The 14711-nt window shown below is 33.9% G+C and overlaps 1 protein-coding gene across 1 annotated transcript; it reads right to left on the bottom strand.

The window, feature by feature from the left end:
- Window positions 1-7815: 7815 nt before the first annotated feature.
- On the bottom strand, window positions 7816-8921 carry LOC145803489 (F-box/kelch-repeat protein At3g06240-like). Its single transcript, XM_082896771.1, has one exon. The coding sequence runs from the start codon at window positions 8919-8921 to the stop codon at window positions 8001-8003; it is 921 nt and encodes a 306-aa protein (XP_082752897.1). The 3' UTR covers window positions 7816-8000.
- Window positions 8922-14711: the final 5790 nt, after the last annotated feature.

Consider the following 14711-nt stretch of genomic DNA (forward strand, 5'->3'; position numbering starts at 1 on the left):
TTGTATGGAGTGAGACTTGTGAAAAGTTGTTCTAGGAGTTGAAAGTTAGATTGACCACCGCTCCAGTTTTGATTATTCCGGAGAGAGGTTTGGGTTATGCGGTTTACTGTGATGCCTCACGAGAGGGCTTGGGTTGTGTGTTGATGCAAGAGGGGAAAGTGGTAGTTTATGGCTCACGTCAGTTGAAAATACACAAGAAGAATTACCCTACACATGACCTAGAGTTAGCGGTAATGATCTTTGCCTTGAAGATTTGGAGGCACTACCTTTATGGTGAGAGGTTCGAGGTGTTCTCGGACCATAAAAGTTTGAAGTATCTGTTCACACAGAGAGACTTCAATTTGAGGCAGAGAAGGTGGATGGAGTTCATTGAGGACTATGATTTTGAGTTGCACTATCACCCGGGAAAGGCCAATGTTGTGGCCGATGCCCTTAGTAGGAAATCCATTAGTGATGTAGCTTGTATAGCCATCCGGGAATGGGAGATGTTGGGTGCACTCGGCGAGTTTGATTTGCTTTTGGGCGAATCTGTTGAGGCTGCGGCCTTGTTTTCTATTATTGCACAGCCTACACTTGTGGCTAGAGTGTTAGAGGCACAGAGAGGTGACCTTGAGGTAGAATCCCTCCAAGAGAAGATCTCCAGTGGGAAGGTAGAGAAGGGTTTGTCTGTGTATCCCGACCAGAGTGTGAGATACCGAGACCGTTGGTTCGTGCCAGAGTCTTGCTGAGAGGAGGTACTCCGAGAGTTTTACAATTCACGTCTTGCGGTGCATCCGGGAGGCACTAAGATGTATCGGGATTTGGGTTGCCAGTTTTGGTGGCGGGATATAAAGAGAGATGTGGCAGTTTTCGTGTCCAAGTGCCTTACTTGCCAGCAAGTGAAGGCCGAGCATCAGAGGCCAGCGGGTTTGTTGCAACCCTTGCCTATTGCTGAGTGGAAGTGGGAGCATGTCACTATGGACTTCGTTGTGGGTCTTCCGAGGACTCAGCGGGGTAGTGATGCTATTTGGGTGGTTGTAGACCGGTTGACTAAGTTGGCGCACTTTATCCCTATGCGCGTGAGAGATTCGGTAGATCACTTTGCCGACTTCTATATTTGGGACATAGTGAGGTTGCACGGGGTCCCAGTGACGATCGTCTCAGATAGAGATTCTCATTTTACTGCTAGGTTGTGGCAGAGTTTGCAGAGTGCCTTGGGTACTAAGTTGACCTTTAGTACGGCTTATCATCCTCAGACTAACGGGCAGTCCGAGCGTACTATTCAGATCCTGGAGGATATGCTTCGGGACTGTGTCCTTGATTTTAGTGGGACGTGGGAGAGGCACTTACCATTGGTGGAATTTGCCTACAATAACAGTTTTCAGTCGAGTATCGGTATGGCACCGTTTGAGGCCTTGTATGGCCGACCGTGTAGGTCTCCAGTTTGTTGGGCCGAGGTGGGTGATGCCCCTTTGTTGGGCCCGGAGTTGGTTAGAGAGACGACGGAGAAAGTGGAGCTTATCCGTAGGAGGCTTGTTACAGCCCAGAGTCGCCAAAAGAGTTATGCCGACCGTAGGAGGAGGCCTTTGGCATTAGAGACGAGTGATCATGTTTTCTTGAAAATATCACCTAGGCGAGGTTTGATGAGGTTCGGGAAGAGTGGGAAGTTATCCCCTTGGTTTATCGGTCCCTTTGAGATCCTTGAGAGAATTGGGGAGGTTGCTTACCACTTGGCTTTGCCACCGCAGTTGTCCGGGGTACATGACGTGTTTCATGTTAGCATGCTTCAGAAGTACGAGCTGTATCCGTCCCATGTGTTGGATTGGACCGATTTAGAGGTAGATGAGGATGCCTCGTATGAGGAGAGACCGGTTCGGGTCTTGGATAGGCGGGATCAAGTCTTGCGAGGCAAGACCATTCCCTTGGTAAAGGTTTTGTGGAAACATCACGGAGTGGAGGAAGCCACTTAGGAACGTGAGTTGGAGGTCCGCGAGAAATATCCGGACATGTTTGTTGATGTGTAATCATGCATTGAAATTTTGTAATATTATCGAACTTTAAGAGCATTATATATGTCTTAAGTTGTGAAACATTGTAGATGTTTTGGTTTATGGAAGTATGCTTTGGAACTTGCCTCAAAATGGAAGTTTGTGTTAACATTGTGTATGTTAAGTATGTTGTGGAAATGCAAGCATGATATTAATGTTGCATGTGTTATGGAATTATGGAAAATGTGATGAAATTTTCAAATTTCAAAGGAATGCATGTTGATAATGCAGGTTGTTTTATATATTGGGATTTGTCTCTTGAAAAGAGATGAAATTGACCGGTAATGGGTCGGGTTGTTTAACATTATGTTGTAATATTGTTGGGAATGGAGAAAACTTGTTTTTGAAAACTCATATTTAATTTCGGGGACGAAATTCTTTAAGGGGGGGAGGTTATAGCGATCCCGGCTTCCCTTTCTTTATTTGTTGTATCCGGACTTAGGTTCCGTGGAGTTGGTTGTTGTGTATATCTTGTTTACATCCTTTACTCTTTGAGTCTTGGGTTGTGTTGGGCAGGTTTGAAACAGGTTGGTTGAGCTTAGAAACCAAAAGTAGTTGCCTAGATTTTGGCCTGTCCGCTCGAGCGGGGGTTTTGGCGCTCGAGTGGGAAAATCCATCTCCCAGTATTTTCCTCTTCAGCGTTGGACACTCGAGCGGGAGTTTGTGTGTGTGACGCTCGAGCGGGGACTTGGTTCTGCAAAAGTTCTGGGAGCGTGTATCCGGCGCTCGAGCGGCGGTTTGGACGCTCGAGCAGGAGTCTGTGAGTGACGCTCGAGCAGGGGTTTCCACGCTCAAGCGGGGCGACGAGTATATCACTCCGAGATCCGACTTTTTGGATCACTTTTTCAACTCCATTTCTCTCTCTTACTTTTCAAAAACACCATTGGAGAGCTTCTCTCACTAGAACCTCAACTTCTCTCTAGGTATTGATCTTGTATGAGTGATTTCCTCACCTTGGGCCTTTACAAAAGTTGTGTTGATCGTCGAGGGCTACGTTTTGATCCTAGCATATTGAGTTTTGGAGCACTTTGAGTTTCGTCATTTTCTTCTTTTGAGCTCCGAATTTGAGGTAGGGATTCCTACTCACTCTTATGGGTTTTGACCTAGATTTTGAGCATGTTGTTTAGATGGTTTGGTTTTGGGACTTAGGGTTTCAAAAGTTATGAAAGAGGGTTTTGTTATTTTAATTCTTAAATGTGTAATTTGGGTTTCAAAATGAAGTTATTGTTGTTGGTTGTTGATATTTGAACCATTGGGTTAATATTGAGAAAATGGGAAGAAAGCCCTAATTTGTATATAAATTAATTGGTATAATTAATTTAGGAAAGTTATGGATTTGTGAAATTGAGTTGAATATAATGAAATTGGTTCATTATGAGATGGAATAGTGAAGTTGGATTTGTTAATCGCTCACTTTTGGAAATATGGATAAATTATTTGTTGATGCATTATTTATCTGTTTAGAAATAATTGCTTTGGGCTACCGGTGGAGGGTAGTCTTGATTGTTGTAGACAATGCATGATGATTAGGAAAACTAAAACTAATCAATTAGATGTGTCATAGAGTATGACGGTTGACAGAATACATTAACTTTATGTATTGATTGATTATGCATATGACTTATGTGTATATACGTTGTGTGTATGGGAGGAGATAGGGGATGTACTCCACGGTTTAGGAGAAGATGGGGGATGGACCTCTAAACCGGATACTGTATGGGAGAAGATAGGGGATGGACTACGTTGACACAGCTCATATGCTTGTTAGCTAATGTGTTGATATAGCTCATATGCTTATCTATGGAAGTGTTGATATAGCTCATATGCTTATCTGTTGAAGTGTGGATACAACTCATATGCTTATCTGTTGGAATGTTGGTATAGCTTGTATGCCTATCTATCGAGGAGTTGATATAGCTAGTGCGCTTATCTATTGTGAAATGGGAAATGTTTAGTATAAATTACTATTAAATTGTTGGCCAGGTTCTGAGCCATAGTCATGAATTGAGAATGTGATAAGAAATGGAAAAATGAAAGGAAACATGGACACAGTTGTCATGCAATGAAAATGGTGTATGAATTGGCTTATGTGAGTCAAACATTTATCAATTGCTAATGTCTTAGTTACTGCTCATGTTGTGTTTAGCATATCTCTACTGGACGTTGGCTCACCCTTTATGGGACATCATTTTCAGGTACAGGTAGCATGCCATCTCCAAGGACATAGCTTGGATGGTTCTGGGAGTAAAAGGCTCTTTTTGATTATTTTGTTTGTATTACATGTATTTCAAGCCAAGGGCTTATTTTGTATAGAGTTAGTACTCTTCTCTTTGTAACCAAGTGTTGACTTGGAAAGCTGTAAGCCTCTAAGGCATTTGCTTTTATTGTTAACATGTAATATTGTTGTAAGAACTACTCTGGTGAATAGAAAGGTGTTAATTCCTCTTATATCATTGCAAGTCTAAAATGATGGATTTTATGTATTATTTTGAGGGCGTTACAGTCAATGGGGCCAAAAAATTTCCTATATCTTTTGGGCTCTGTAGATGATCAAGATTTTCATGCAAAGGTGGTATGTCAGCAAGTGTTTCATCAGGGAAAAGAGCGATAGCATATCTATCAATGTCGGAAATATAATGCTGAACAAGGAGACGACCATTATTAATTTCCTGGTTAAAGTGCTTGCTAATGAAATCAGGGCTTTTAATTAGAGTGTACCAATACCTGTAGACATATTTGAATCGCAACAGGGATTTCACGGACAGCCTTGAGAGTATCTCATTCACAACATCTTCAGGTAAATTTTGATCGCTGTTGCTCAACATTTTACTGTCTCTGCGGCAAGAGCCTTATTTTTTCTGATGACACAAAATAAAAAGTACAATTTTGTTATTGATTTTAGTTGAGAAAAAAAGGACCAAAAGAAATCTTGTAATGCTCACCACTTGCAACAACCCCAATTGCAAAAAAGATATTTATAATGATTCATTTCCTTAATACACCAAATGAAAAAAGAATGGTCTATTATTAAAATTATATTTCTGTCTATTTTTTAAAGATAAATTTGATATAAAAATATAACTACTAATATCCAACCATCTCAATTTTTTGTATTAATATTTTTATAACATGCCCCAAAATAGGCTCACCATACCTAACTATCCAACTCAAGAATTTGATTTTTCTTTAGTTCTTTTTTCTTCTTTCCAAACCAAACCAAACCAAACCAAACCAAGCCTTAAGTCCCATCAAATGGGGTCGGCTACATGAATCCTTCTTCTCCACGCGGCTCTATCAAAGGCCATTTCATTAGTCAAATTAAGTAGATTCATATCTCTATTTATAACGCTAGTCAATGTTAATCTAGGCCTACCCCGTCCCCTAACACTTCCATCTACCGTTATAACATCGCATCTCTTCACTACTGCCTCTGTTGGTCTCCGTTGAATATGAGCAAACCATCTCAAACGATTCTCTCTCAACTTATCTTCTATCGGTGCCACTCCTACCCATTTCCGAATACACTCATTCCTAATCTTGTCCTGTCTAGTCTTACCACACATCCACCTTAGCATCCTCATCTCAGTCACACTCATCTTATCTACATGTTGTTTCTTGGTTGTCCAACACTCTGTCCCATACAACATAGCTGGTCTAATAGCCGTTCTATAAAACTTACCTTTTAGTCTAGTGGGTATTCGTTTATCGCACAATACCCCAGACGCACTTCTCCACTTACACCATCCCGCCTTAATCCTATGGGCCACATCTGCATCAATCTCTCCCGCTGTTGTGATAATCGACCCTAAATAACGAAAATGTTCACTCTTAGGCAAAAACCCCAAGAAAAAACAAATTCTTGAATAATTTCTCATGTTTTGGACAAACTATCTAGTAATTGCAACTTTTCATGTCCAAGAACAATGAAGCAAAAGCTGGCCTAGATAGTAGTAACATGTACGCATGTTATATACTATATATTAAAATCTGATCATAATAATGTACACTAAATCATTCCACACGTGAGAGGAGTTCATCAAATTAAAATATGAACAACTGGGCAAATTCTAACTATTGATCTATTTCTAAAATATAAATATTAGCTCTTGTTTACATAGGTTAAGAAAATTTTATATTTTCTTGCAAAATGTATAATATTTAAAAACTTATTGATATGTGTCTTTAAGGTATGTGTTATTAAAATTATTAAATATTTTAAAGATAAGTAACAAATGTTAGGGACAAATGCATTTATAGAGCATTTGTCACCATTTCTTTTCATTTTTCTATGTGATTATGTAAATTGTCATCCCTAATTACAAGAAAGGCAACAACAGTGTACTTTGAACATCGGCTGCACTGGAGATCTTAGAGGTTGGGCTATGTTGGGCCTAATTGATTCTAGCAGAAAGTTACAAGACTAATAAATGGCCAATGTGTTACTTTCATCAGGTGTCCATGTATATGCATTTAATGATAATTTACTTTTTATTCATCATTTCTTTATTTATTTGGAAAAAAATTATTTAGTTATAAATTCTATAAAAAAACTTGTAATCTGATAACTCAATTGAGGGAGTGGGGCAGGCGGATTGACAATCTGGGATTTAGGGCTGTTCAAATATCTGTCTGTCCCAGTTAACTCGCTCTATTCGACTCGGATAAACTACTAACAAAAGGTTCCCACAGTCATTTCTAGAAATAATTTATATACACGTGTAACGTCTAATTTAATATTGATTAATTGAAATAATAGAATTCAATACTTTTTTTGGTTAAATTTTTAACAAATGCCAAATGATAAATAGTAAGAGTATTATTTTAAAGAATAATGATTCATCAAAAATAATTATATATATTTAAGGCATGTTTCTTGAGTAGTTTTCAAATAAAAATTTTGAAATTTTAATATTATTGATAATGTACCTTCATTAGCTCTGCCAAAATATGCATGCAAAAATAATTTAGCTTTAATAAAAAATTTACAATTATTATGATGTGTCATATAATTAATCAGAATCCTTTTAAGAACTGAGCCTATTAAGGTTATAGAGATTTTGTGCCTAATTCTTTTTAAAAACACTATTTATGATTTGAATTTATAATTTTTTATGCATCAATGTGAATAACTCTTACTATCCTACCTTTGAGTAAACCCACCTTAAGATATAATTAAAGACCTAATATATCACTTTAGATATGATTAAAAACAAAAGAAATTAGTAAAAATCTTTTCAATTAATAATCAAAATAATACACCATGAGTTATAATCAAGTCATAATTTATATATATTATAAAAAATTTAGTTATTTTTATTTTTTTCAGAAAAAAATATTTTGAAATAAGTGAAATTCATAATTTTTTGATAAATTAGATTAATACAAATGATGATTTGATTTCAAGTTAAAAATACAATTTTTTAAAAAATTATTTGAATTTTTTTTATAAGCCTTTTACATAGTGACATAAATTTTTATCAATCATTAGCAAATCTATTTATACTTTGGCTTTCAATTGTTAGAATTTTTCTACACAAAACATTAAGATTCAAAATTAATTTTTCATTTTAAAAATAAATTATCATGTATCGCACAAAATACCTACTAGTTAATTAATAAAGAGATTGAGATAAAAAGTGTGAAAATGTTCCATCCCCTAATTTTTCCAAACTCACCCAATGATATGGCAAAAAATAAATTGTTATCATTCGAGGGAGTTCGGGGGTAGAAATTAGGAGATGTAGTATTACTCTTCAAAATAATAATAAAAAGTAAAGACAGGTCAACATATATAATTTTGATTTATTAATTTCAACATCCATAAAAAAAAGTACAAATTTCCAGAAGATAGAAAATAAACCAACGAGACAACCTACAAAAAAAAAAAAAAAAAAAAGAAAAAAAAGAAAAGAAAGGGAAACCGAAGAGGACAATCAGATAACAATAATAATAGTTCATTTTGGATTTGGTTCCCTAAACGCTAGGCTCTGGTTTCCTAAAGAAGTCATGAACCGCATCAGAGAATTGGTAGCACCTCCTCCCATCCTCATCATTTTGTCCGAACAATGAAACTAAGCTCTCTTTGTAGCAAACAGCCCAAAGCGCAAGAAAACCGCCATCTCCGTACATTTCAAGATTTCTAATCTCATGAGTTTCATGGTTGAACAACACCAGCTCGTTCGTCCGAGTTTCAAAGAAAAGCTCCTTCTCCTTCCAAAACCCACACGGACGTGAAACTTCTGGAAAGGGTTTTACTGTTACTAGTTTGATCCAACACCCTTCCTCCTCCATCACCCATATATCAATAATACATTCCAAAGTCAAATCAGTCTGAGAAAAGAACAAACCAATAGAATCGTTGTACAATGAAAGAGACCCCCATTTATGTTTAGTACTAGCAGGCACCTCTATCTCTCTAAACTCCTCTAGCCTCATGTCAAATGAAAGGATGCCATATCGATTAGCATCATTAACTACACTACACAGCCAATAATATGCTCCATTTATGCATGTGGCACATAAAGAATTATAGATGGAACGACGTGTAGGCATCGTAAGAAGATCGAAATGTCTCCACGAATCTTTACCTAGAGTGTACACTGCAACAACATAATAAGGATAATATATGTCATCATCCCATTCATCACCTGATTCATCACCAATCACTTCATAAAAGTTGCGAATCCAAATAATCTTGTAATCCCTAGTCAATGGATCCAACCTAAATCCAACTACATTTCTAATGGCATGAAAATTTGGTGGAAAAATTGGTTCGAGTACATGGAGGCGTCTAAACTCTCTCATAGCAGGGTTCCACAGAGCCATACGGTCGCCATCACTATACCAAGTGTATACCAAAAATATGCCGTCAATGGGGCTAACAACATCTCCCATACAATCTGGGATCTATAGATGATCAAGATTTTCATGTAAAGGCGGTATGCCAGCAAGTGTTTCATCAGGGAAAAGAGCGATAGCATATCTATCAATGTCGGAAATATAATGATGAACAAGGAGACGGCCATTATTGTTTTCTTGGTTAAAGTGCTTGCTAATGAAATCAGGATTTTTAATTAGTGTGTACCAGTACCTGCACACACATTTGAATCGGAATAGGGATTTCACGGGCAGCCTTGAGAGTATCTCATTCACAACATCTTCAGGTAAATTTCGATCCCTAGTGCTCAACATTTTACCACCTCTGCTGTCGAGCCTTATTTTTCTGATGACACAAAAATAAAAAGAACAAACCTGCATTTTAGTTGAGTGAAAAAGGACAAAAAGAAATCTTGTAATGCTCACCAGCCGCAACAACCTCAATTCCAAAAAAGATATTGATAATGATTCATTTCCTTAATACACCAAATAATATAAAAAGAAATATAGGTTGACGTATCGTATGTGATTTTGAGACAATAAATCCAAAAAAAAAATCTATAACATCAAACAATCATTTATCACGATGATCACAGTTGCTCTGCGACATTTTACCTCTCTCAAATAATGTTTCATGAATCAAATCCTTTTTTAAGAAAGGTGACAGCAGAACACTACCTAAAACAAAGAATGAGGAATGAATTGACAACTTTGAACTAATAGCAAAGATATAACATTGCACTTCAAAAGTCTTAACGTTTGGCAAAGTGTTGCATTTGGAAAAAGATGAAATATTATTTTTTGAGAATTCAAAAAATTTATTAATATTTCTGGAACTGTGAAAAAAAAAAAAACTCATCCGGTTAGTTTTTAGTTTTTGGAGTTTTTTGTTTCTTTTTTCTTTTTTCCCCCCTAATAAACAAGTTCACCTATAGAAATATATGGAATTTCTGAGGAATAGATGGAGAGATTCTAAGACATGGAAATAAATCAATAAACCAAAAACATATGAATAGATCGGTAAAAACCAGACAATTGACAGATAAGAAGCACAAAAAAATAAAGTAAAAAAGAGAGAACCAGCTTCAAATGTTAACGCAGAGAGAGAGAGAGAGAGAGAGAGAGAGAGATTGCTTCGGGCAATGTGGTTGAGAGATGTCTATATACCTAAAATCTCCACAATTTCAACAGGAGAGATTAATAAGAACAGCCACAATCTAACACAAAATAATATTAGTCAGTCCAAATTAAACTAATACAGACAAACAACTGTGGTCATTGCACTCCAAGATCAAAAAATAATATTAAAAAAAATGCCCACAACCTGGATAGCAAAAGGAGAGTAAATAGAAGAGCAAGAGAAACAAATCTGGAGAGTAAATAAGAGAGCAAAGAGAAAGGGAGACTTACCCGTTACCAAATCGGTGATCTGAGAGGATGATCAACGGCGACCGACAAGGCTAGCGACGGCGGTGGCGGCAACCGACAAGTTGAGGAGGAGGAGCCAGAGGGAGACGAGAGAGTTTCTTACAAATACGATGAACGAAACGAGATGTTGTTGGGGTGAATTAGGGGTGGTTTGATTTGGGATGATGTATTTTTTTTTGGAAAATTTACCCATAAGTCCTAGTTTCTGAAAAGTTGAACCATTTAGTTCTAAAAGTTTTCTTATGCTCCATTTAGTTCTATTTGCACATCAATCTAATGTTTGAACATTAATCTGATGTTCGAAATCTAATGTTCGAAACATTAATCTGATGTTCGAAATCTAATATTCGAAACATTAATTTAATGTTTGAAACATTGTAATGGGACCTTTCAGTCTATAAGAAACTTTTAGGACTAAACAGTGTATAAGTTATTAATTTGGAATTTATTGATGCATCCCTTTTTTTTTTTTTTTGAACGATGGGATGATGTATTTTGGTGTCAATAAAAATAAAAATAAAAATAAAAATATTAAAATAGTTTAAGATAAAATATCAAGAAAATATTATTTTGTTTTTTAAATTATTATACAAAAAATTAATTTGGCATTAAGATTTTGTATTATTTTAATTTAATTCTTATTTTTTGAAAAAAAAATTGTCCAATTTACTTCTCGTCGTCTATTTTCATTTACAATCAAACGAAATTTGCTGACTTAGCACTAAATTTAATTTGGAATTTTATTTTACCTCCAAACTATGCCTTAAAAATCAATAAGTCCCCTAAATATAAACAAATTAAATTTTAAATAATATACTTTACAAAAAAATAATAAAAATATATAAAATTCCTCATTTAGAATTATCTTTTTTAAGTTTCAAATTATCCAGAGTCCATACTGAATAAACTAATTGAGTCGAAAATTTATTGGCTACTTTATGTGTACGCATGCACATACTTGTAACTAGATTATTCCCCAAATTAATTTTTATAGAATCGATCGACTTATAGTAATTTCAAAATTAAGTGGGTAAAACAAAATTAAAATTCAATTATTGTCTAAAGAATTTATTTAATGCTTAAACTTTTTTTTTTCATTTTTGAGATGAAAAATTCACCGGGTTCCAATTTTCTGAATTCAATTTTTTTGAAAATGAGTTTTTTTATTTTTAGTATTTTTTTCTATTATTTTTAGTATTTTTTTTTGTTTCTAGTGAATTTAAATTATATAGGGTAGCATTCTGAGTTTAAACTTATTTTTATATAATTTTTTTGTAAACATTTTAAATATATATATATATATATATAAAGTTTTTACGACATTGTGTTCTTCAAAAGAAAAAGTTCTTTGTTTATTTTGCATATTGATTTAACAGGTTAATAGAGAAGTCAGAAAAAGAAAACAAAAAAGGGAATAATTTTTTTTTTATTCATTGTGTTCTCAATTTTTTTTTCTTTCTATATTTCTTTAAAATGTAGGTAGACTGTTTTTCAATTTTCAAATTGTTTCCAAAACAATAGTATTCCAAACTTTTCCAAAAAAATAAAATAAAAATTGCACACACAAAAAAAGAATGAGGATGTTCTTAAACATTTTTTGAAACACAAAAAACAATTATAATAATAAAATATTAAAAAATAAAAAAAATTCTTATTTCTTGGATGGCTGAGAATAGTAAGTTGAAAATATATTATGAAAATTTACTTATTTTAGAAAAAATAATGAGTAAGGAATAGATATTCAGATTTTTTTTTTTTTTTTGAGGGGGGGAGGAGGGGAAGTAAGAAATAAATATTCAGAAAAAAATTTCAATTTCAAGGTTTGATATGATATATATATATATATCATCCATATACTTTTGCATTATCTTTGAATTTTTTTTTTGGGGGGGGGGGGGGGATTGATCAATAAGTCTCATATTTTTTTTTCTTGTGATCTATTTAGTCATTTTGAATGTATAATGACTCATTTGTCCGTCACATTGGAGTGTCACATTAGAAATAGTACACTAAAGAGTTTTTTAGTGTCACATTATACTCGTCACGTTAGAGTGTCACATTTGGAAAAAGTATATTAAAGAGTTTTTAATTTTTTTAGAATGTCATATCATACCTGCCATGTTGGAGTGTCATATCATATCCGTCACGTTGTCACGTTTGAGAAAAATACATTAAGAAGTTTTTTATTTTTATTTTTTTAGAACGTCACATCATACTCGCCATGTTGTCACGTTTAGGAAAAGTATACTAAAGAGTGTCACGTATCACGTTTGAGAAAAGTATATTAAGGAGTTTTAAATTTTTTTTAAGAGTGCCACATCATACCCGCTACGTTGTCACGTTTGGAAAAAATGCTCCAAGGAGTTTTCAATTTTTTTAGAGTGTCACATCATACCCGTCATATTATTACGTTTCAGAAAAATATACTAAGGAGTCTTTATTTTTTTTGAAGTGTTACATTATATCCGCCTCGTTGTCACATTTGGGAAAAATACAATAAGGAATTTTTATTTTTTTTATTTTTATTTTTTTTTTAGTAAAAGTTATGGAGTATGACATCATACTTGTCATGTTGTAACATTTAGGAAAAGTACACTAAAGAATTTTTAATTTTTTTGAAGTGTCACATCGTTGTAGCGTCATATTAATACATGCCATATTGCAGTATCACATTATACCTGTCACATTAATAAAAGGGTACAGCTGTCCACCAGAACACTAGGGGTGAGTATGGTCCGGATTGAGGTAAAATTAGAACTAGCCCGTTATCTATGGTTTTTGAAAAATTGGAACCAATCCAATCCGTTTAAATCGTGGAACTAATCTGAACCAATCTATTTAAACACGGATCAGATCGGTTTAAGACCACAGATTCACATAATTAAATAACAAAAACGATATAAAACATTTTAATTTCATAAAAACATAAACATAGCATCATATTAGTTCTATAATAGTAACATGTCTTTCCACAATAGCGACATACTGTTTTAGTAACATTTCTTTTCATTTTTCTATGTGATTATGTAAATTGTCATCCCTAATTACAAGAAAGGCAACACCAGTGTACTTTGAACATCGGCTGCACTGGAGATCTTAGAGGTTGGGCTATGTTGGGCCTAATTGATTCTAGCAGAAAGTTACAAGACTAATAAATGGCCAATGTGTTACTTTCATCAGGTGTCCATGTATATCCATTTAATGATAATTTACTTTTTATTTATCATTTCTTTATTTATTTGGAAAAAAATTATTTAGTTATAAATTCTATGAAAATACTTGTAATCTGATAACTCAATTGAGGGAGTGGGGCAGGCGGATTGACAATCTGGGATTTAGGACTGTTCAAATATCTGTCTGTCCCAGTTAACTCGCTCTATTCAACTCGGATAAACTACTAACAAAAAGTTCCGACGGTCATTTCTAAAAATAATTTATATACACGTGTAACGTCTAATTTAATATTGATTAATTGAAATAATAGAATTCAATACTTTTTTTTTTTGTTAAATTTTTAACAAATGCCAAATGATAAATGGTAAGAGTATTATTTTAAAGAATAATGATTCATCAAAAATAATTGTATATATTTAAGGCATGTTTCTTGAGTAGTTTTTAAATAAAAATTTTGAAATTTTAATATTATTGATAATGTACCTTCATTAGCTCTGCCAAAATATGTATGCAAAAATAATTTAGCTTGAATAAAAAATTTACAATTATTATGATGTGTCATATAATTAATCAGAATCCTTTTAAGAACTGAACCTATTAAGGTTATAGAGATTTTGTGCCTAATTCTTTTTAAAGACACTATTTATGATTTGAATTTATAATTTTTTATGCATCAATGTGAATAACTCTTACTATCCTACCTTTGAGTAAACCCACCTTAAGATATAATTAAAGACCTGATGCATCACTTTAGATACGATTAAAAACAAAAGAAATTAGCAAAAATCTTTTCAATTAATAATCAAAATAATATACCATGAGTTATAATCAAGTCATAATTTATATATATTATAAAAATTTTAGTTATTTTTATTTTTTTCAGAAAAAAATATTTTGATATAAGTGAAATTCATAATTTTTTGATAAATTAGATTAATACAAATGATGATTCGATTTTAAGTTAAAAATATAATTTTTAAAAAAATTATTTGAATATTTTTTTATAAGCCTTTTACATAGTGACATAAATTTTTATCAATCATTAGCAAATCTATTTGTAATTTGTGATAATAAGACTCTCTCTGCAGCAGTCTCTCTGCAGCAGTCCCCTAAGACTCTCTCTGCACCAGATTCTCACTTTGCATCAGAAGCACCAGATGGGTCTGCAGCAAGCTCAAGAACTCAAGATAGTTAGTTAAGCAGTTA

This window comes from Camellia sinensis, chromosome 12 (assembly GCF_055761805.1).
Source record: "Camellia sinensis isolate YWXY chromosome 12, ASM5576180v1, whole genome shotgun sequence".
Lineage (NCBI taxonomy): Eukaryota > Viridiplantae > Streptophyta > Magnoliopsida > Ericales > Theaceae > Camellia > Camellia sinensis.

Bases quoted from the DNA above. Each gene is read 5' to 3' on its own strand.
- LOC145803489 (XM_082896771.1), bottom strand. From the start codon at position 8,921: ATGGGAGATGTTGTTAGCCCCATTGACGGCATATTTTTGGTATACACT.